Source organism: Elaeis guineensis, chromosome 2 (genome assembly GCF_000442705.2).
Source record: "Elaeis guineensis isolate ETL-2024a chromosome 2, EG11, whole genome shotgun sequence".
Taxonomy (NCBI): Eukaryota; Viridiplantae; Streptophyta; class Magnoliopsida; order Arecales; family Arecaceae; genus Elaeis; species Elaeis guineensis.
In genome coordinates, this window is record NC_025994.2 from 33,440,156 (window position 1) to 33,463,467 (window position 23,312).

The 23,312-nt window shown below is 45.0% G+C and overlaps 1 protein-coding gene across 4 annotated transcripts in view; it reads left to right on the forward strand.

Moving 5' to 3' along the window:
* Positions 1-574: 574 nt before the first annotated feature.
* LOC105035972 (probable zinc metalloprotease EGY1, chloroplastic) overlaps positions 575-23,312 on the forward strand; it is a 29,354-nt gene continuing 6,616 nt past the window's right edge. The window contains exons 1-7 of one of the 4 annotated variants that reach the window (XM_010911689.4): positions 575-1,216; positions 3,667-4,131; positions 4,245-4,385; positions 5,599-5,700; positions 7,925-8,136; positions 9,076-9,126; positions 9,222-9,291. In XM_010911689.4, coding sequence (XP_010909991.1) covers positions 797-1,216; positions 3,667-4,131; positions 4,245-4,385; positions 5,599-5,700; positions 7,925-8,136; positions 9,076-9,126; positions 9,222-9,291 — 1,461 coding nt within the window. In that variant the 5' untranslated portion in view covers positions 575-796. Of the gene's footprint in view, positions 1,217-3,666; positions 4,132-4,244; positions 4,386-5,598; positions 5,701-7,924; positions 8,137-8,292; positions 8,481-9,075; positions 9,132-9,221; positions 9,292-23,312 lie in introns of those variants that run through there. The other 3 variants (XR_830414.4, XM_010911688.4, XM_073251721.1) reach the window with 3 other exon arrangements.

A 23,312-nucleotide genomic window follows, 5' to 3' on the forward strand; every position in this document is an offset into this window, starting at 1 on the left:
GCCGAACAGACCATACGATAGATCAGACGCGAGCTGCTTTGGACTATATATGGTTCTGCTCTTAAGTGGTCTCGGTGATAGCTTGAAGACCGGAGGTGTCCCACGGTTGTTACGCTGATCCGAGTTACTCAAAGTAACCGCTGTAACACTACCAATATTTTATTATGATATATTTTATATAATTAATAAATATATTTTTGTGAAAAATATCAAGATTAATTTTAGTATTATATGATTAATGATTTTGGATTCTATGGAATATCAAACAGAAATATTTTGGGATTTTTAATCAGTGGACTACGATTTATCAAATATAATAATTTTAGATCATTGAGAATTTTTGGTTAATGATCTTGAATTCTATGAAATATCAGATAAAAATATTTTAAAATTTTTAATTATTAAATTATAATTTATTAAATATAATAATTTTATATCACTGAGAATTAGATCATCTTAAAATTCAGATTATCGATGATCCAGATCATCATGGTGATCCCTTTCGGGCCATCAAACATCACTTTAGTACGGTGCACAACGCATCGATATAGTGGCATTTTACGTGTGTGTCTGACGTCCGCCTCCTCGCCTCTCTGATCCTATCCCTTCCCCGGGTTTCTTCTGAAAAAACAAAACCAGATGATAGATGACGAGGCACGCGGCGGGTGCGTTTCTTGGCAGCTCTCTGCGTCCCTGCCCGCTGCCTGCTGCCCGCTTCCTCGACGCCCACGGCGACAACTCCCCCCTATAGAACGAATTTCTTGAAGCTCTACCTTCCAAGACCGGAAAAACTCGAATGCCTCTGAACCCTTCGTCTTCTTCTGCCGCTGCTGCTTCTTTGGGGCTTTGTTGTCGGTGGTCGATGGGAACTGCTCTCCCGAGCTCTTCTTTCCTCAATCTCAACTTCCGGTTCCGTCTGCTGCCGGCGGTTGCCGGTGCGTGCTGCACGCAAGGGGGAAATCCCAAGAAGCAGCAGCAGCAGCAGCAGCAGCAGGCGTGTTCCCGATGCAAGGGGGGGATAGCTCTGCAGCAGGCTTTCTCATGGGGGACCCGAAGGAGGCGACGTTTCGATGGGATGAGATGCTTCTCGATCGACAGCGGGAACGACGGCGGAGAGGAGAAGAGGTCGGGCTCCACCGAAGAAGTCGAGCAGCAGAGGGTCGGCAGCGACGAGTTGAACTCGGAGCGGTCTCCACCTGCTTCTGTTTCTTCTAGGGTACAGCCAATTCCTCTCTCCCCCCGCTTCCCATTCTGATCTCTTTGTCCATTATAAGCAGAGAGATTAAAGGTCGTCTTTTAACGAGTCTAAATTTATGAAGCGTTTTACTCTTTTATTTTCTTTCTTCTTTGTTTTTGTTTTATCACGACCTGCGGTTGGTATTTCCGATTTTTCATTGCCTGTTTTCAGTTGGGCTGATTGTGGAACTCAGATGCCTTGCAATCAGTTTGGATTTTTTAGAATCTATTGGCTTCAATGGGAATCAAGTATGTAAATGCGCTTTCATCTTCATCTTCCCGGCCGTACTTATCGGCCGCGGGGTCCTGTCTCAGTTTCAGCAAGTTTCGTGGTTTTAGACGTCTTGCTTCATTTTTTGGACTTTCAGTCATAAAAATCAAGAAAAAAAAAATCAGAATGTTCGAAAAGAAAGTGAAAAAAAAGGGAAAAATTATGTCACAACATCGTAGATAGCTTTGACAATTTTATGAAGAACTTGCATGGCAGATAAGTCAAATTCAAGTATATGGTTATATTGCACTGGAATACACAGACACACTTAGATTTATATTATTTACTCTCTGAACTTCAGTTATTAAAAAATTCATTATATTTAGCTACTCTGAAACTTTTTTTTTCTCCTGTTGTATTCAAATATTTTTCCTTTTTTTTCTTAGAACAGTCACACAGATATATTGAATTTGGGCATTTCTTAATCCTTTTTTTTTTTGAGGTTAAGTGCTATTGAATCAAATCATATAGTCATAAAAAATGTTATATTATTCCTAAAATATTTTTTATTTAGTTGTTCCTATTAGCCTCTATAAGGTACTGTAATGTGGGCCTTTTAGGTGTCTTTGGCCCATCAAGGATTACATTTATTATCTATCCTCTCTTTTAAGTCAAGAAGAAGAAAGCAAAACCATTGAAAATTGATATCGTATAGCATATACACTTAAATATAAATAAATGGCCCAATGTTATAGTCAAGAAGAAGAAGAAAACTAAAAGAAGGATTCTGTAGATTAGATTCAGTCAGTTTTGGCTGAAACTGAATGAAACCACCAGACTGGACCAAAGCTGGGAAGTTTGGCCAAAACTGCTGAAACTGATAGAAGCCCAAAATTTGGGGTCAACTTAGGTTTGATCTCAAGCCGAAACTGGTCTGTTTTGGCCAAGGTGGATTGATTCTGGCTGAAAATTGAAACCATTGGCCAGACTAGTTGGTGGAGGGGGCCAAATGCAATAAAAGTAAATAGGAGATCAGACTTTTTCTCTAGAGTTTGTGTAATTATCTACAACTATAGAAGCTGTTTGAAATAGGAATGTCTGCATATGCATGATTTTTAAGGTAAAGGATTTCAATTGCAAATATGCAAGGAAACATCTACTCATATTGGGCCTGTCCTAGCAAAATCATTACTAGAAATCTAGGATTTCTTCTTTCTTAGCTTCGATATCAGAACATGACAGAATTTAACTCAGTTTTGCACACACTGACATCATAAGAGAGACCTGCTGTGGAAGGTGACATTTCAGCATAGTATCTGCTGAAATGCTGAACAAGCTGTGAGCAATGAATGCAGATGGTGTGAAGATGTTAACACTGGAGCCTTGATGTCTTTTGTGGTTTCTTTGTTAGGGTGGTTGTTTATTTGAATTTCTAGGTCAAAATCCTGGAAACAACTGTTGTTTTGTTGTTTGCAATTTTTGAAGAAATCTTGCAAATGTTGAGCTTTGGAGGCATATTAAGAATATTCTATCTGGTCAATTTGTTTTTGGATGAGGGACCAGATGTATGGCCAAAAATTCATTCTAATTTTCCTTTAAAATCAGAGTATCTTTATCTGTCATCTTAAAGAGGATTCTCACAGTTGATAATTTATCTGGAGGTTAAAATCATTGGATGACGTGTATTTGGGTTGATGGATAAGCAAACTATTGCACACTTATTAATCTGTTGCACTTTCTATACAATGTCATGCATGGGAACTGGTGTCTGTGTCCAATGTTCATTTGGCCCCAAATTGGTTATGTTTAGTTGCTTAGAAATTTGTTCCACCTATTAATAGTTCCATTGGAAAAGATGATAACACTATAACTGCTTTGACCACCATCAAGGTTTGCCATACAGCACCAAATTGGATGATATGGGGCATACCTTATCATACCAGTTTGGTACTAGTACATAGTATGAGGGATGTACTGACACTCGGTATGCCGAACCAGTCCTGTATCGATACAGTAACAAATTGGCATCAGTATGGGGTATCGAGACGATGAACCTTGACCACCCTACTCATGACTATACCTAATGTTCTGGATAAAATAAAAACTTATCTTGAGTTTCTTTTTGAGCTTTAACCTTCACATTATATTCTATCATGACCAGTCTATTTTGATTAAATAGATTATCACTAATTGCATGTTATCTGACTCTTCTTTTTCAGAAACCTGGTATTTCTTCGGAGCGACCAGTTTATAGTAGCTTTCAGGTTGATTCTTTTAAGTTGATGGAACTTCTTGGACCTGAGAAGGTAGATCCATCTGATGTGAAGCGTATCAAGGAAAAGCTATTTGGCTACTCAACTTTTTGGGTGACCAGAGAGGAGCCATTTGGGGACCTAGGGGAAGGTATCCTCTTTCTTGGCAACCTGAGGGGGAAAAGGGAAGAGGTTTTTGCGAAGCTCCAGTGGCAACTCCATGAAGTTATGGGTGACAAATATAATCTATTTATGGTAGAGGAGCCCAATTCTGAAGGACCAGATCCACGTGGTGGACCACGTGTAAGTTTTGGATTGTTGAGGAAAGAAGTTTCTGAGCCAGGACCCACTACTCTGTGGCAATATGTTATTGCTCTCCTTCTTTTTGTCCTCACCATAGGCTCCTGTGTAGAACTAGGGATTGCATCTCAGGTATTCTTTATGTTAAGCAGTTTTATTATCCTCCATTACTTTACCCTTTATCTACTGGTTTAATCTAAATTTGTTCATTTCTAGAGCATAATTTATCAATATATTTTGTACAGATAAGTAGTCTCCCACCTGAGGTAGTGAAGTACTTTACAGATCCAAATGCTACTGAACCACCCAACATGCAGCTTTTATTCCCATTTGTGGAATCTGCTCTACCACTGGCATATGGTGTCTTGGGTGTTCAGCTGTTTCATGTAATACAATCTTTACTTTTATGCCTATTTATTTTATTTTATTTGTATTTTTTCCCTATAAAAACTTTTGTTTTTTATTTCAAACTGTGAGCCAATTGAATGCTTTAGACTCTTGTTTACAATGATTCTTGGAAAAGACAAAAGGGCCCTGATATTGTGTTGCATATGGGAGTAGAATGAAGAAAATATATCATGCTACAAGTCATTAATTTATTTGAGTTCAGTTTTATGATCAACTAAGATCTCTCTCTCTCTCTCTTCCCCCCCCCCCCCCCCCCACCTCTGTCCATCTAATGGTAATAAGCAGGACAGAGCAACACTACAAGCAAATGAAACTACAACTCTGGCCATCTGCCCAACACAAACAACAAGCCTCAATAGGAAACTGGCCTTCCAAAGTACATTGTTATGTAAGGTTACAAGCAATATTGGCCACAATATCTGTCAGTCATGTCTTTTTGCATGATTGAGATTTGGCCAGTTTACAAGCAACCTTGTAATTTCTAGTTTGTAAATTCTGTAACTTCCTCCAATGGAGAGTGCACTATATCAATAAATTGTGTTCATTGTAGCTAATCTTAGAAGTTTAGGTTATACTATTTTTTGAAGATACATATGGAATGGATTGGGATTGTTTAGATGTGAATGAAGTTTCTCAAAGTGTAGGATATACATGTATTTCATTGGGATCTGCTAGCTTCCTGGAATTTTATGATGGAGACCTTCTAGCTCTAAGACCTTGATAATTTAAGATAAGCATATAGCTGGAAACAAGACAAAATTGAAAGGTTTCAACAAGATATGATATATAGGCCCCTACATTAGACCCACTAGTCATCTTGACTATTTGTATGAGTTAATTTGTTCATGTTACTCTTGAAATGTTGCATATGCCTAGACAAATCATGGAGAGTTATCTGCAAGATATGTTCCACTACTGCATGCTGCTGAACATACTAAGTAATGTGCGCCTGTAACATTATATGTATGCTTGTACACTTATGCCATATGTATTGCATTATGGCCTATGAATTATGGTTCTGCTGCTCTTGATATTATATTCTCGTGAAGTCTTTTATGAAAATATTATATTATCTCTGTGCCTTTATGATTGTATACCAAGTCTATTTGTTTCAATTCTTTGTAAAGAATTGCAAAGAATACAACTTTGCTGCATCACGCTTCTAAACTGCTTTAACCTTTTCACATGCAGGAGGTTGGACATTTTTTAGCCGCATTTCCCAAAAAAGTGAAATTGGGCATCCCTTATTTGATTCCCAACATTACCCTTGGAAGTTTTGGTGCAATTACTCAGGTGAGCATCTATGATAATGCTGAAAGACAAAGGAAGTATAAATTGATCCTTAATTCAGCTCACAGTCAAATTCTGCTACCAAAAGATTGCATCTACAGCCTTATTTGAACATGATGAGTCATATCAATGTGTACTGATACTGTATTGGTTGGGGATGCTACTTCCATGCCCTATTTTGCTCCACTTATATGCATGCTGGCCTTTCTTCAGGTGCATCTGACTTTTCACTGTTTCCTCTGTTCTTGTTTCCCTAAACTTATTTGGTAAAAAAATCCATTTCCTTTTACATGCATATGACCCTCTTCATGAATGAAATTTTATCAGATGCATATCAGATGCAATGTCAATCTTATTATTAGGGGTTGGGCTACACACTTTAACATTAAATCTATGATTAAAAAATTAATGATTACAAAATCGGTGATGGGGATACATATCAAAGACCCACAGAACTGATCATGATATACACTTGAAAAAACATGTAGAAACAATAAATTGTATGTTTTGGAGTGCAAAAATGAATGGTGCTGTTTGTGCTACCATGCTAATATATGTTAGGACACTTAATCGAGAATCTTCTTTATTGGTTATGGTTTACACATGCTAAATCATGTATAGATTGAAAATCAAAAGATTTTGATGTTTGGATTATAGCAAAACGTGGTCTTATGTCTTTGAAACTGTTTATTTTTACACATACGTGACGCATAGTTAGACATCAGCAAAATGTGTAAGTTTTGGTTTTTAGGTTTTGTGGAGATCACGATCAACTGTGTGGATCTCCAATATGGAGGACCCATTATTGAGTTTTGAATCTTTAAATCTTTTATCAAAGATTTGGTGTCAAGTATGTATTCCAACTATGTTACTAAACAAAAAGATTATATTTTACTGAAAAAACAAAAAGATTATCTGATTTTCTCTCACAAACATTGATTGCCCAAGTCTTAGAATTTTCTCATTTAGTGGAAGCATCCATGCAGTTATTCCATTACAACAGAGGCAATACCTTGAGGCCATCAGTGGTTCCTTATTCAAATAAAATCCAGCTGAAAGCAGAAAAAGGAATTAGTTTGGCAGCAATATATGCATCCCTTCGATGCCTAACCCATCTGTATACCTGAACCAGAACCTTGCTTTCTGTTTTATTTGAAGATTTGAACAGTGTTTTTTTTTTCCCTTTCATTGGCCTTTTTCCCATTGATTAAAACAATAGCTATGCATCATATTTCACTTTAACCATTCCATAAGCCTCTTAACTAATGGGCAAAATGTTTGCTTGCTCACTACACGAACAAATATCTTACGTCTTTTTTTGACATGACTTATTTAATATTAGTTTCCTTCGGGTTACTCGGAAGGCAGTCATCCTGTCAGTCTAATCAATTCAGACAACTTCATGTTGTTATACATGGACCATAGTCCATTCTCAGATAGAAACAGCTAGTTTTATTTACCATTATTATCATCAATAAGGACTACAAAACTTGTATGTTTTTCAGTTTATGAATTTTATTTCTATACTCATTCCTATGTATAGCCATATTCTTTGTCATCAGAGAACTGTCTATACACCTTCGCCACTTCAAACAAGACCTTCTTTCATCATTCAGACCCTAGAACTAAAATTCTGGCACTCTAGGTAGAATGCTGCTATAGAACTTCATGATTGATTCTTACAGAAATATATGTAGAGAGCCAATGGCAAAAATCCACCACTGTGCATCATTGAAAAATGTATGGAAGGGGTAATGTGGTAGACACTAATAGCATGTGATCCTGGCAATTTAAAGGATATGCTTCTCTATTGTGAAAACTATTTTCTGAATATAAAAAGCATCTATTTCTTTCATTTTGATGATACATGAGTATATATTTTTTTCATTTTATAGTTTCTGGATTTTTCTGCAAAGTTCAAAATAATGTTTCATAAATCACATGCTTGTCGAGGATGGTGGTTCCTATTGAATATATTTGCTAACAAAAAATCTTTAATTTATTATTTGTTCGACCTTCATCATTAGAATACTCATTTTAGTGGTTTATGCTGGAGGACAGCATCCAATGTCATCTTATGTCTTTTAGCATCCAACGCGAATGGTAAATTGCATCCTTAAAAACTAGTTGCAATTCATCATTGATACTGAAAGACTGCATTAGTGAGCCTTATTTCTTACCGTGAGTTGGCACTGTATTGCTCATTTTTCATCATTAACTATTGTAGTTCAAATCCATTCTTCCTGATCGAAAGACCAAGGTTGACATCTCAATGGCGGGTCCTTTGGCTGGTGCTGCACTATCCTTTTCAATGTTTTGTGTTGGCTTGTTGCTCTCAGCAACTCCAGCTGCTGCAGGAGACTTGGTGCAGGTCCCGAGTATGCTATTTCAGGGCTCGCTACTTCTTGGATTCATTAGCAGAGCTACTCTTGGTTATACGTATGTTATTTCTTATATTATCTTGGTTTGCTGGAAAAATTAGCTGTGTTTTCATTGTTTTAAAATGTATGATAACCACTGATACTCATTTGAATTTCAAACAAGATAGGTTGCTCTTTTCTGAACCATCTCTTCTATGATGCATGCAACTGGCAGGACACATTTTTCTCAACCTCAGGAGCATGCCCCTTTGCAAAAGGTTTCCTGGATGGAGTTGCATCTTTCGCATGAAAGATAGATTCACCTTCCTTTGGATCCACCATTGTATCATCCACTGGTCACCTTGCGATCTGTGCACGGAGCGCTTTGAGAACTGCATGGTGGGTGATCCAATGGTGCATTCACATGAAAGAAGGTGAATCTTTATTTCTTGCGCGAAAGATATAACCCTTATCCAAAAGTTTCCACATGTTCTGTCTTTAGTTCTTGTATCCTGCTTCTTTTAAGCCAATTCATTCTATCCACTGATTCTTGCTATTGTGATTGTTTAAAAGTCAACTTTGGTCATGTTTTTTTACTTTTCTTACTTCATGTTTTCTTAACATTATCGTAAAGCCTATTATGATGCATCCTGGGTTTCTTGCACTCAAGAGAGGCATATCCACTAGAAATCCAAGAATGTGGTTCCAGCATATGTGACCTGGGCTATAGAATATGAAATCTAATATTCTTTGTGGCACTAACCTTCATCGGAAACCCTCTATCAACAGCACCACATGTAATGTAAGAGTAACCCAGAAAAATATATATTTCCCAATGTCTTAGAATTCAGCATCCTGCTTAAGTTTCTCACTGTTTATATTTTTATTATGGGTATTCAAGTGCTCATCTCAGAAAATTAAAATTAAACTTATAATCATGAATTTCCTATCTGTTATTTCCTTCTCTGCTGTTTATTAACACATTGTAATTAACTATTCAACTAATATTAATTGGCAGAGCCATGCATGCTGCAACTGTTTCAATCCACCCTCTTGTAATTGCTGGCTGGTGAAGTATCCCCCCCACTTTTTATCTGCCCTTTTTTTGTATGAGAACTCATGTATCATATTTATGAGTGCTAATTGCTTCCACATTTACTGCAGGTGTGGTTTGACTACTTCAGCTTTTAATATGCTTCCTGTTGGGTGCCTTGATGGTGGAAGAGCCATACAGGTATTTGGTGATTGTCATATTCGAACTGAGTAATTGGCTAGTGAATTGATATGGAAACACATCTATTGGTTGAAAGATATGCTGAATAAATTTTCTCATTACTGTGACTTATTGAGACTACCAAATATTAGTTTCATTTCACCACATTAGATATGAAGCTTCTAGTAGGAGTCATATTCAAACTAATCAACAGACTAGTACATTAATTATGAAACCCCATAAGTGGATCCAAGAATATGTCAGTAAAGTTTCTCATAACTATGAATATTGGGTTAACTGCCAATTTAGCTCCTTTTGACCCCTTATCTGAGAAATTGGTGTCTAAAAGTTGATTTCATTCTTTTTTTGAAGGGTAAAAGTTGATTTCATTCAAAACCATAAGCTATATGTTGCTAGATGCTTCTTCTAGAGGGTCTGAGTGCCTGTAAACTTTATATGCTAAGAATGTATGAAATTGAATAGTGTACCTAATTCTTTAAATTGGAGAAATCTATCCAAACATTGGTTTTCTAGGAGAATATTATTTCTAGAATTACTTGAGCAATTCATGCTCTCTCTCTGTCACTCTCTAATTTGATTGGAATTTCTATCTTTTATTTAATTCTTTGTAGAACCTTGAAGAACTATTTTTCTTGTCAAGAATTTTCACTATGTGATGTATATCTTTCAATTAACATGTTGAAGATTACAGTAAAATTGTAAATTGAATATTGCATCTTAGTCAAGATTGCAATATTGTAGATATCCCCAAGTAACAGATCCCTTTCACAATTGTGATTCACCATTTCAGTGAAAATAGTACTTGTCATTAGCTGTTACAACACGAGGTAGTCGCTTGTATTAGGAAAATAATGGTTTTATTCTCCAGTTACTGTTCCCCAAATAAAAAAATCTAGCTGCTATAAAGATTTGAATAAAAATATTTATTAATGTAAATGATGACTGCAACTTGGGTGGGTTTGGTTGAGGGCTCTCTACCTGACACTGCCTCTATATCTCCCAACTCTAACATAACCTAACCAGCTTATGAATGGGGATTTCTCTAACCTAACCCATCTTAAGCTAAATTGGGTTTGGTCAAACTAGTATGTGGTTAGGTTGGTTCAGGCCATTTTGATTGGGTTAGATCAGGTTGAATAGGAAAATTAAGATAGGGGAATTGGGGAAAGGTATGTGATATTTTTGTTTGGGTTAATACTTATTAGTTTGAGGTCGCAACTAACCAGTATGTGGTTAGGTTGGTTCAGGCCATTTTGATTGGGTTAGATCAGGTTGAATAGGAAATTTAAGATAGGGGAATTGGGGAAAGGTATGTGATATTTTTGTTTGGGTTAATACTTATTAGTTTGAGGTCGCAACTAACCATCAACTTTGATGATACACATGCATCGTTTTATAATTTAATAGTTTAATAGGACTGAAGATTTAATCATATAAAACATATAAATAGTCAATATGAAGCATAAATATGAACATTTTATTTATCTATTAGTTGGGTCAGGCTCAAGTTGAGTTTAAGCAGATCCCTAGCTCAACACAACTTGAGGTTGGGCTGGAATTTTTTTTTGAATCTAAAAGCCCAATCTCAAATTTATAAAATCTTGACCCAGCCCTACCCAATGAGTGATTTGGGCAGGTCGAGTTAGGGTTGAGCCCAACCATGTTGCACTTCTAATGTGTATAATATAATGGGAAGGCCTTGATGTCGTTGTGAGTTGTAACATGTAGTTATAGCATTATAATGGTCTCTACAACATTATAGTGATTGTTTGATCAATAAAATCGATTGAGTCCTTCAAAGAAATCTACAAATTTGTTTGATATTTGATCTAGACCATCTTTTAATTTGTAAAATATTTGCTATTTTGGACAGTAAGTGTTGGACCTAATATGTGAAGTAAAAGCCAGAAATGGTTGTGTGATAAGGATTGAAGTTTCAGCCAAAACTAATGACCTGTGCTATTTTTGGTTCATAATATTAATACTTAATATCATTTGGGGCTATTTTTATATTTATATTAAATTTAGCATCATTTTAATGTCGTTTTTCCATTTCATTTAATAAATTTTATAATTAATCTCATTTTTCAGTCATCATTTCGTTTCAAGAAAAAAAATAAAAAAAAATTAATTCAAAATCTAACGTACAAGAAAGATGCATTTCTTAGCATTAACCGGACATTTTTTTTCTTTTTTTTATATAAAAAAATTAAAGTATTTGGGTGTTTGGCTTTTAGAAATTTGAGAAGATATCTTTTTCTGGAGATATGATATTCTTTTACATGTTTAATATAATTCTAAAAAGGAAACAAGAGCAATTGGGTCTGTACATAATATTTGAGATTGTATTTGCTAGATCTTAGCTTAATCTTAGATGAGCTATTTTTAGTGGTAGTCTTTTTCATGCTTAGTAGATTGTAAAGGTACTTGCTACTTAATATAATGGTAGTTATTTTATCAAGCTTCATATTCAAATGTAGTTTCATGTTGGCATATTTTACTATTATGGATATTTAAATTGTTAGGTTTTTAGTGATAATTTTTTATATGACTGTTGGTTGTATGTAAGTTGCGAGGAAGCCACGTAGTGCCTAGCTATGGGATGGGTGCCTAGAAGTCAGGTTGCCCAAAACATGATAGTTAAAATTAAATAATAAATAAAAGGAGAAACCTAAAAGGATAGTTATAATCTAACAAATGAAGGTAACCTACCAAAAATGTTTATAATCTAACAAATGAAGGTAACCTGCCAAAAATGATGTAGGAAGTTAATAGGAACTATCAGCTAGCATGATCCAGTACTAATTTGTAAATCAACCTCATCCTGCATACCGAAACACGATGTAAAATCTTAAAACACAAACCATAAATCCGATGATCACAAACAATACGACATGTTTCAAAACTTGTAATGTATATTTCCCAGGCTTATTAATTCTTTCTCCTATTTTTTTCCTAATTTTTCATATTTTCTTAATCGTTGGACAAAACTCTGAAATTTTAGTTGAAATTGCCAAAAATAAAACTTGGCAAATTGACTGAGACCAACTAAAAGTTAAGTTTTTTAAACCTTGGTATGTGAGTTCCTGAAGCAGAATCTTTTTTGTTCGTAAATCTTGTGAAGTTCCTCGAGAGTTTCCCTACTAGTTATTTAGGAATTTCCTGTTATTTCCTTGTTTTAGGAAAACTAAATGGAACCTGTTTTTGTCATAGGTTTCAAAAGGAGACACAACTACATTTCATGCAAGCATAACAAGCACACTAATGAAAAAAGCCATTGGTTTTCTTTACCTTATAATAGTTGTTGGGTATAAAATACCCTCCGACCGAAGTTCGTGATGGGAGTGACCCTCCGGGGACCCAACTGACTTTCGACCTCCGGCAACATCTCTTCAAACCTCCCAGGCGGCCGAGCCTCCGCCACACTCCCAAGTTTTGCCGACGGACAGGATCCCGCCAGCGTCGATCGGATTCTTCGCGACGTTCGGACTTCTACGGGAGCCAGACCTCGCCCACGACTTCGCCCGGGCTCCTACGGGAGCCGGACTCCGCCCACGACTCGAGCTGCAGGTAAACTTCGTCCGGACTCCTACGGGAGCCGGACTTCATCCCTGACTCTAATTGCAAGTAAGCTTCGTCCGGACTCCTACGGGAGCCGGACTTCACCCCTGACTGTGATTACAGGCAGACTTCGCCCGAGCTCCTACGGGAGCCGGGTCTCGTCCCAACTTCGAATGCAGAAAGGCTTCGCCCGGGCTCCTACGGGAGCCGGACTCCGCCACGACTCGAGCTGCAGGTAAACTTCGTCCGGACTCCTACGGGAGCCGGACTTCGTCCTTGACTCTAATTACAAGTAAGTTTCGTCCGGACTCCTACGGGAGCCGGACTTCACCCCTGACTGTGATTACAGGTAGACTTCGCCCGAGCTCCTACGGGAGCCGGGTCTCGTCCCCAACTTTGATGCAGAAAGGCTTCGCCCGGGCTTTACGGGAGCCGGACTCCGCCCACGACTCGAGCTGGAGGTAAACTTCGTCTGGACTCCTACGGGAGCCGAACTTCGTCCCTGACTCTAATTGCAAGTAAGCTTCGTCCGGACTCCTACGGGAGCCGGACTTCACCCCTGACTGTGATTACAGGTAGACTTCGCCCGAGCTCCTACGGGAGCCGGGTCTCGTCCCCAACTTCGAATGCAGAAAGGCTTCGCCCGGGCTCGTACGGGAGTCGGACTCCGCCCACGACTCGAGCTGCAGGTAAACTTCATCCGGACTTCTACGGGAGCCGGACTTCGTCCCTGACTCTAATTGCAAGTAAGCTTCGTCCGGACTCCTACGGGAGCATGACTTCACCCCTGACTGTGATTACAGGTAGACTTCGCCCGAGCTCCTACGGGAGCCGGGTCTCGTCTCCAACTTCGAATGCAGAAAGGCTTCGCCCGGGCTCCTACGGGAGCCGGACTCCGCCCACGACTCGAGCTGCAGGTAAATTTCGTCCGGACTCCTACGGGAGCCGGACTTCGTCCCTGACTCTAATTGCAAGTAAGCTTCGTCCGGACTTCTACGGGAGCCAGACTTCACCCCTGACTGTGATTACAGGTAGACTTCACCCGAGCTCCTACGGGAGCCGGATCTCGTCCCCAACTTCGAATGCAGAAAGGCTTCGCCCGGGCTCCTACGGGAGCCGGACTCCGCCCACGACTCGAGCTGCAGGTAAACTTCGTCCGGACTCCTACGGGAGCCGGACTTCGTCCCTGACTCTAATTGCAAGTAAGCTTCGTCCGGACTCCTACGGGAGCCGGACTTCACTCCTGACTGTGATTACAGGTAGACTTTGCCCGAGCTCCTACGGGAGCCGGGTCTCGTCCCCAACTTCGAATGCAGAAAGGCTTCGCCCGGGCTCCTACGGGAGCCGGACTCCGCCCACGACTCGAGCTGCAGGTAGACTTCGCCCGAGCTCCTACGGGAGTCGGGTCTCGTCCCCAACTTCGAATGCAGAAAGGCTTCGCCCGGGCTCCTACGGGAGTCAGATTCCGCCCACGACTCGAGCTGCAGGTAAACTTCGTCCGGACTCCTACGGGAGCCAGACTTCGTCCCTGACTCTAATTGCAAGTAAGCTTCATCCGGACTCCTACGGGAGCCGGACTTCACCCCTGACTGTGATTACAGGTAGACTTCGCCCGAGCTCCTACGGGAGCCGAGCCTCGTCCCCAACTTCGAATGCAGAAAGGCTTCGCCCGGGCTCCTACGGGAGCCGGACTCCGCCCACGACTCGAGCTGTAGGTAAACTTCGTCCGGGCGCCCACGACTTCGCCGCAGGCTCCGCCCGGGCTCCTACGGGAGCCGGACTCCGCCCGCGACTCTACTTGCTGGTAAACTTCGTCCGGACTTCTACGGGAGCCGGACTTCACACCAATTCCAATTGCAGGTAGACTTCGCTCGAACTCCTATGGGAGCCAGACTTCATCCCCGACTTCAACTGAAAGAAGACTCCGTCCGGGCTCCTACGAGAGCCGGACTCCAGGCTCTTCTCAAACGGATAGTTAGCCACCTCTTTCCAACCGAACTTCAGCCGATAAGTCTAGACTCCCTGGCAGGCCGTAGTAACGGTCACGATTCTGCTCCACTCCCTTCGGCGAATCCTACACGGCTCCATTACTCCTTTCGGTGAATCCTACGCGGCTCCATTACTCCCTACGGCGGATCCTACGCGGCTCCATTACTCCCTGGCAGGCCGCAGTAACGGCCACAGCACTGCTCCACTTCCTACGATGGATACCGCGCGACTCTTCCATCTCTTGGCAAGTCGCGACAACGGACGCCGCTCCACTCCCTGCGGCAGACTCCACGTGGCGTGCTTCGATGATAGCCACGGGTCTACTCCACTACTCTTCGCAACAAACTCCGCCTGACCTTGGGCAGCCCACTACCAAACGGTTACAGATGTCGCTATTAGCTTGCAGCCCCCTCCGCCTATAAAAGGGGACCCCAGATACGTTATTCTATAAGCTCTCGTTTTTACCTAAAAACTCTGCTAAAATTTTCATTCGAGCACTCCATTCTTGTTGAGGCAGAGAACTGATTGAGCGTCGGAGGGTCTTGCCGGAGCAACCCCACCTCCGGTTTAGACTTATTTTGCAGGTCCCGACGGCGACTGCGACTGCGACTCCAGCTTCTCCGGCGCAGGCGGATTTTTGCACCAACAGAATTGGCGCTAGAGGAAGGGGCGAACCTTCGCAGTACCCTTGTTCTTAAAGGTGCGCTCAACGGAACCGTCTCCGCCATCTTCTCCGACATCCGCTCCTCCTTCCCCCCACTGGATCCTCGCCCGATGACTTCTTGCGAAGCATCCGCACGGCAACCCACGGCCTCCGCAGTCAGATCTCAAGCTCCGGTCTCGCCTCTGGTTTTTCGGGCCCCACATCCTCCGACTATGGTCTCCGGCATGGAGTGGTCGGACAATCGACCTCCGACGGATTTCGCCAGCACCATCTCGGGAGGATCCGGGCAGGAAGCAACCAACGTACTGGCCGTACCCCCCAAGTGACAAAAGATTGTGGAGCCTATAGCTTTTATTGAAGAAGATGCTCAGGGAGTTCAATTCCCTCATAACGACGCGGTTGTAGTTTCCTTGAATATAGCAAATTACGACGTCCGCCGCATTCTTGTTGACAATGGAAGCTCGGCCGACATTTTGTTCTACGATGCTTTTTCAAGAATGTCCATCCTTGACGGTCATCTGAGGCCGATTGGCTCTCCTCTGGTAGGGTTTACCGGCGACGCTGTTCCGGCGGAAGGAATAATAACTTTGACTGTGGCCGCGGGTCGATGTCCGAGACAATCCAGGGCCCTGGTGGATTTCCTGATGGTGAAGGCACCGTCAGCTTACAACGCAATCCTCGGTCGATCTGGCCTCAATGCTCTCCGAGCCATTGTATCAACCTACCATTTGAAGTTGAAATTTTCCACCAGTCAGGGGATCGGAGAGGTCCGAGGAGATCAAGCCCTGGCCAGACACTGCTACAACATAGCCTTGCAAAGAAGCGACCAATTCAACCCCTGTCCAGTTGATGGGCTGGATGCTCGCGACGACCTCACTGAAGAGAGGGGCGGCCCAATCGAAGATCTGGTGCCGATCCCTCTGAACGACGGGAACGCGGAGCATGTGGCGATGATCGGCTCCAGCCTGGGAGAGGAGGTGCGGACGCATCTCATCGAAAGAATGCAGACGTTTTTGCTTGGGTTCCAGCAGATATGCCGGGGTTTGACACAGAAGTCATGGAGCACCGTCTGGCCGTCGATCCAAAGCATCGACCGACGAAAGAAAAAATCCGAGGTCATGCACCAGAGAGGCAGAAGGCGATAGCCGAGGAAGTGGACAAACTCCTTAAGGCCGGATTCATTAGGGAAGTCAATTATCCTGATTGGATTTCCAACGTTGTCCTAGTCAAAAAGGCAAACGGCAAGTGGAGGATGTGCATAGACTTCAAAAAGCTGAATAAAGCCTACCCAAAGGACAGCTACCTCCTTCCCAGAATCGATCAACTGGTGGACGCGACCTCGGGCCATGAGCCCTCACCTTCATGGATGCATTCTCCAGCTATAATCAAATCAGGATGGCGCCGGAAGACGAAGAAAAGACTGCTTTCATTACTAACCGCGACCTTTACTGTTACAGGGTCATGCCTTTCGGCCTCAAAAATGCAGGCGCAACCTACCAGCGGTTGGTGAACAAAATCTTCAAAGAGCAGATCGGCCGCAACATGGAGGTATACGTGGACGACATGCTCGTAAAAAGTGAATCTTCCATGAACCACGTCGCCGACCTCGAGGAGATCTTCGATGCCCTTCGGAAATATAAAATGAAGCTGAACCCAACTAAATGCGCTTTCGGAGTGACCTCGGAAAAGTTCCTGGGCTTCATGGTGTCGGGGCGCGGGATTGAGGTCAATCCAGAAAAAATTCGCGCCATCCAGGAGATGGCCGTCCCAAAGTCGATAAAGGAGGTTCAGCGCCTTACAGGGAGGGTAGCAGCCCTGAATCGCTTCGTCGCGAGGTCGGTCTAACGGTGCTTACCCTTCTTTCAAACCCTCAAGCAGCCGAAGAACTTCTGTTGGACCCTTGAGTGCCAACAGGCGTTCGAAGAACTAAGGAGCTATCTCCGCTCACCCCCGCTGTTAGCAAAGCCAGAGCCTGGGGAGGAATTGTTTCTATACCTGGCGGTCTCTCCCATGGCTCTCGCGGCAGTCCTTGTCAAAGAAGAAGCGAAAGTCCAACGGCCAATCTACTACGTCAGTCGCGCGTTGAGAGACGCCGAGACTAGGTATACTAAATTAGAAAAACTGACTTACGCCCTGTTGGTTGCAGCCCGGAACTCCGACCCTACTTTCAAGGGCACACCATAACGCTCCTCACCGACCAACTGATCAAGGCGATTCTGCACCGGGCGGATGCCTCTGGGAGGATGGCAAAATGGGCAATCGAGCTCACAGAATTCGACGTCAATTATCGACCCAGGCCAGCAGTGAAGGCCCAAATATTGGCAGATTTCATAGTGGAGTGTACCATCCCAAAGGAGGCCGAACCTGAACAAGGCGAAATTGACGGCCTGAAGCCCCGACCGAACTCCCCCAAAGAAGAAGCGGATCCCTCTGATCGTTTTGGGCCCTCTATGTGGATGGATCTTCCAACATGTCAGGTGCAGATGCGGGCCTGATCTTGATCAGTCCGGAGGGAATCATCGCGGAGTATGCTCTGCGTTTTGAGTTCCCCGCAACGAACAATGGAGCGGAATATGAAGCTCTGATTGCGGGATTGAGGATCGCCAAAGAGCTGGGAGTAGATCGGCTCCGGGTCCACAGTGACTCTCAACTGGTAGTGGGACAAGTCAACGGAAATTACGAAGCGCGGGAGGACAGCATGGCTAAATACCTTGAAAGGGTAAAGGAGCTCGTCCCCGCCTTTATCGACTTCAACATCAGACAGATTCCGAGGGTGGAAAATATCAGGGCTGACCTTCTCTCCAAGCTGGCAACGTTGGCTCCGGCCGAATTACCCAAAGACGTTCTTTTTGAAGTTCTAAAGTGCCCGAGCACAGAAGATTCGCGATCCGTGATGAAATTGACCACGAGCCCAGCTGGGTCGACCCACTGATAATTTATCTCAGAGATGGAGTTCTCCCCGAGGATGCAAAAGAGGCTCGGAAGCTCAGAAATCAAGCCTCCCGATACATCCTTTATGAAGGCAAGTTGTACAAGAGATCATACTCTTTGCCCCTTTTGAAATGTCTCCGACCTTCAGAAGCTGACTACGCTTTGTGGGAGGTGCATGAAGGAATCTGCGGAAACCATCTGGGGGCTAGATCTTTATCCCACAAATTGCTCCGCCAAGGATATTATTGGCCGACAATGCATCATGATTCGATTGAATATGTCAGAAAGTGTGATCGATGCCAAAGATATGCCAACATCCAGAGACAGCCCGCCACCGAGCTTACACCCTTGAGTGCCCTATGGCCTTTTGCGCAATGGGGGATGGACATCCTTGGCCCCTTTCCCATGCATCGGGGCAGAGGAAATTCCTCCTTGTAGCGATCGACTACTTCACCAAATGGGTCGAAGCCGAACCACTAGCAAAAATCACAGAAGCAAAAGTACAAGATTTCGTCTGGAAGTCGATCGTATGTAGGTTCGGTCTGCCTAGGACCCTGATCACTGATAATGGACGGCAATTCGCGGGAGCAAGATTCGCCGAATTCTGTGAAGATCTAAACATCTCCCACAACTTCACATCAGTAGCCCATCCTCAGGCGAACGGCGAAGCTGAGGTGACTAACAGAACTCTTCTGCAAGGGATTAAGATAAGGATCGAAAAGGCGAAGGAAACTTGGGCGGACGACTTTATCATATGTTGTGGGCGTATCGAACTACCCAAAGACTGCCCACAGGAGAGTCCCCCTTTGCTTTGGCCTTCGGAACGGAGGCCGTCATCCCAATTGAGCTTAAACTCCCGTCGGCTCGAGTCGTGGCATTCGACGAACATCAAAATTCGCAAGGTCTTAAAGCCAACCTCGACCTGCTGGAAGAAAGGCGGGAGGTAGCTCAGGTCCGAATGGCAGCTTACAGACAGAAAGTTGCTCGCTATTACAACTCCAGGGTCAAGAACAAAGTCTTTAGAGCAGGAGATCTAGTGCTTTGACGGGCCGCTGTCTCGCAACCTCAGGATCGAGGGAAGCTCGCCCCAAACTGGGAGGGCCCGTATGAGGTTAAAGAAGTAGTCCGGTCCAGAACTTATTATCTTAAAGAACTCGGAGGAGCCGACCTCCCGCGACCATGGAGCTCGGAAAACTTACGGATGTATTACCAATAACTTTATTTTAATTAAAAGTTGTCTATCTACATGTCTCCCCCCTTTGGCACTATCTTACATCGACAGGGCAGTCCAAACAAACTGTATCAGAAGCAAGGGGGGAACCTCGTCTCGACAAAGTCGAAGGCCCGGTTCTCTTTAGATCGGATGGGGGGAGAGGCCCTGCAACGCCCATATGCGCCCCCACAGCTCTGTTAGGGACAGGAGGAGAACCTCTCCCTAACTTGAGCAAAGTCGAAGGCCCGGTTCTCTTTAGACCGGATGGAGGGAGAGGTCCTGCAACGTCCATATGCGCCCCCACAGCCCTGTTAGGGACAGGAGGAGAACCTCGCCCTAACTTGAGCAAAGTCGAAGGCCCGGTTCTTTTTAGACCGGATGGGGGGAGAGGCCCTGCAACGCCCATATGCGCCCCCACAGCCCTGTTAGGGACAGGAGGAGAACCTCGCCCTAACTTGAGCAAAGTCGAAGGCCCGGTTCTATTTAGACCGGATGGGGGGAGAGGCCCGGCAACGCCCATATGCGCCCCCACAGCCCTGTTAGGGACAGGAGGAGAACCTCGCCCTAACTTGAGCAAAGTCGAAGGTCTGGTTCTCTTTAGACCGGATGGGGGTAGAGGCCCTGCAATGCCCATATGTGCCCCCACAGTCCTGTTAGGGACAGGAGGAGAATCTCGTCCTAACTCGAGCAAAGTCGAAGGTCCGGTTCTCCTTAGATTGGAAGGGGAAACCTTCCCCAGCGGTCCCTTCGCAATAAGGCTCCGTCCGGACTCCTACGGGAGCCAGACTTCGTCCCCGGCTTCGGCCGCCGGTAAACTCCGTCCGAATTCTCACGGGGGCCGGACCCCAACTTCAACTGCGAACAAACTTCACCCGGACTCCTACGGGAGCCGAGTTCCGCCCGCGACTTCACCTACGGGTAAACTTCGTCTGAACTCCTACGGGAGCCGGACTTCGTCCCTGACCTTGATTGCAGGCGGATTTCGATCGGACACCTACGGAGGCCAGATCTCGTCTCCGACTCCAGCCACAGGCAGACTTCGCCCGGACTCCTACGGGAGCCGGGCTCCGTCCTCGACCCCGACTGCGGGAAGGCTTCGCCCGGACTCCTACGGGAGCCGGGCTCCGTCTTCTACTCCGACTGTAGGAAGACTTCGTCTGGACTCCTACGGGAGCCGGACTCCGTCTTTTACTCCGAGCTCCGCCCACGACTTCGCTTGCAGGTAAACTCCGTCCGGACTCTCACGGGAGTCGGACTTCGCCCCGACTTCGCTCACGGGAGCCGAACTCCCGTAGCCCCACCAAGAGCGGAGGGAAAAATTCAAAAAAAAAAAAAGAGAAAAAAGAGAAGAGAAAAGAGAGGAAAAAGAAGAGTAAAGAGAAGGGAATACAACCACAACAATGGTAAAGAAAGGAAGTTCGGCAGACAACAATTCGACGCAATGCGCAAACGAGGTAACAAAATCTCTTTCTCATTCCTTGATGTACGTTACAAGACCCGGAGGGCCAAAAAAATAAAACATTATTACAAGACTTGAAAGGGACACATCGGAGGCTACTTCGAGATGTAGACTTCTCTTTCCGGTTTTATCCTTCTCAGCAGCATCTTCCAGCACGTGTGACAAGCCTCTCGGCTCTCGCCCCTCGCCTCGTTCCGCTCCACCTTCGAAATCCCAACCCTAGGGGGAAAAGGATGGGATAGATTTCAGGGGGCAGCAAGGACAACGGCAGCGGCGACGACGACCTGTTTCAAGAAGAATCGGAGTTACCCCGGAGGCAGCAATGGCGCCATCACCGGATGCTCCATGACAACCACCGTCCTAGGCGTTCCAGCAAGGTCGGCATGCGCTATTTCCACCGTCCCCGCAACAAGTTTTACTGCCCCACCGTCGACGCCGATCGCTTCTGGTCCCTCGGCCTCGACGACATCAAGGATCCCGCCTCGGCCTGTAATAACAGCTCCACCCCCTTGACCGGTGTCACCCCGTTCAACTACTCCGAAATTCTCAGGCAGAACGCCTACACCGGTTGTCTCCGTTATTAAACCCCTGTTGTTGAAGGAATTCTCCCTCGAGCCCTCTTTAAGGCGGCAGGGACCCTCGACGGCAGTTCGACGATCGGAGAATTCGCAGACTGCTGTTCTCCTCCTTGTACTCTTCTTAGCCCGTGGCATCATCTGGAGATTGGCCTCCGGAGCGGAGGCCCGTGCAGGGGAACCCCGCGGAGAGATTCGGGGGACTGGAAGCAGCGGAGAGCCGGCGGAGATGGCAGAGACCAGCGCGAGGGACACTCGGAGCCGGAAGGGGCACCGATGGAGTGGCTGAGTGGCTAAGCTCTCAGGCGAAGGAAAGTTGTCGTCCCTGAGGCGAAGTGAAGCCTCTGGAGGAGAGGTGGGGGGCTTAAATAGGCGACGAGGCCTGGCGCAATTATGGTGGCAGGTGTCCCTAGGCCAACCAATGCTCACCGCGTGTCCCACTCCCCGCGACCTAGGGTTGACCGTTCGCAGACTTTTATGGCGTGACGCTTGGGATCACGCCCTGGTGGGAGTTCCGAAAAGACTCTTTGGGTCACCTTAATCGGTAAAAGGCTTCAGCACGCGTGCATTAAATGCCAAAATATTTGAGAATGATCGCGCGCGGACATCGAGGGAAGAACTTCGGCTGTGACAATCTTTCTGTACTTTCTTCATTCGAAATTCGAACTCGGAAGCAGGGGGATTGGTGTTGGGTATAAAATACCCCCCGGCCGAAGTTCGTGATGGGAGTGACCCTTCGGGGACCCAACTGACTTTCGACCTCCGGCAACATCTCTTCAAACCTCTCGGGCGGCCGAGCCTCCGCCACACTCCCAAGTTTTGCCGACGGACAGGACCTCGCCAGCGTCGATCGGATTCTTCGCGACGTCCGGACTTCTACGGGAGCCGGACCTCGCCCATGACTTCGCCCGGGCTCCTACGGGAGCCGGACTCCGCCCACGACTCGAGCTGCAGGTAAACTTCGTCCGGACTCCTACGGGAGCCGGACTTCGTCTCTGACTCTAATTGCAAGTAAGCTTCGTCCGGACTCCTACGGGAGCCGGACTTCACCCCTGACTGTGATTACAGGTAGACTTCGCCCGAGCTTCTACGGGAGTCGGGTCTCGTCCCCAACTTCGAATGCAGAAAGGCTTCGTCCGGGCTCCTACGGGAGCCGGACTCCGCCCACGACTCGAGCTGCATGTAAACTTCGTCCGGACTCCTACGGGAGCCGGACTTCGTCCCTGACTCTAATTGCAAGTAAGCTTCGTCCGGACTCCTATGGGAGCCGGACTTCACCCCTGACTGTGATTACAGGTAGACTTCACCCGAGCTCCTACGGGAGCCGGGTCTCGTCCCCAACTTCGAATGCAGAAAGGCTTTGCTCGGGCTCCTACGGGAGCCGGACTCCGCCCACGACTCGAGCTGCAGGTAAACTTCGTCCGGACGCCTACGGGAGCCGGACTTCGTCCCTGACTCTAATTGCAAGTAAGCTTCGTCCGGACTCCTACGGGAGCCGGATTTCACCCCTGACTGTGATTACAGGTAGACTTCGCTCGAGCTCCTACGGGAGCCGGGTCTCGTCCCCAACTTCGAATGCAAAAAGGCTTCGCCCGGGCTCCTACGGGAGCCGGACTCCGCCCACGACTC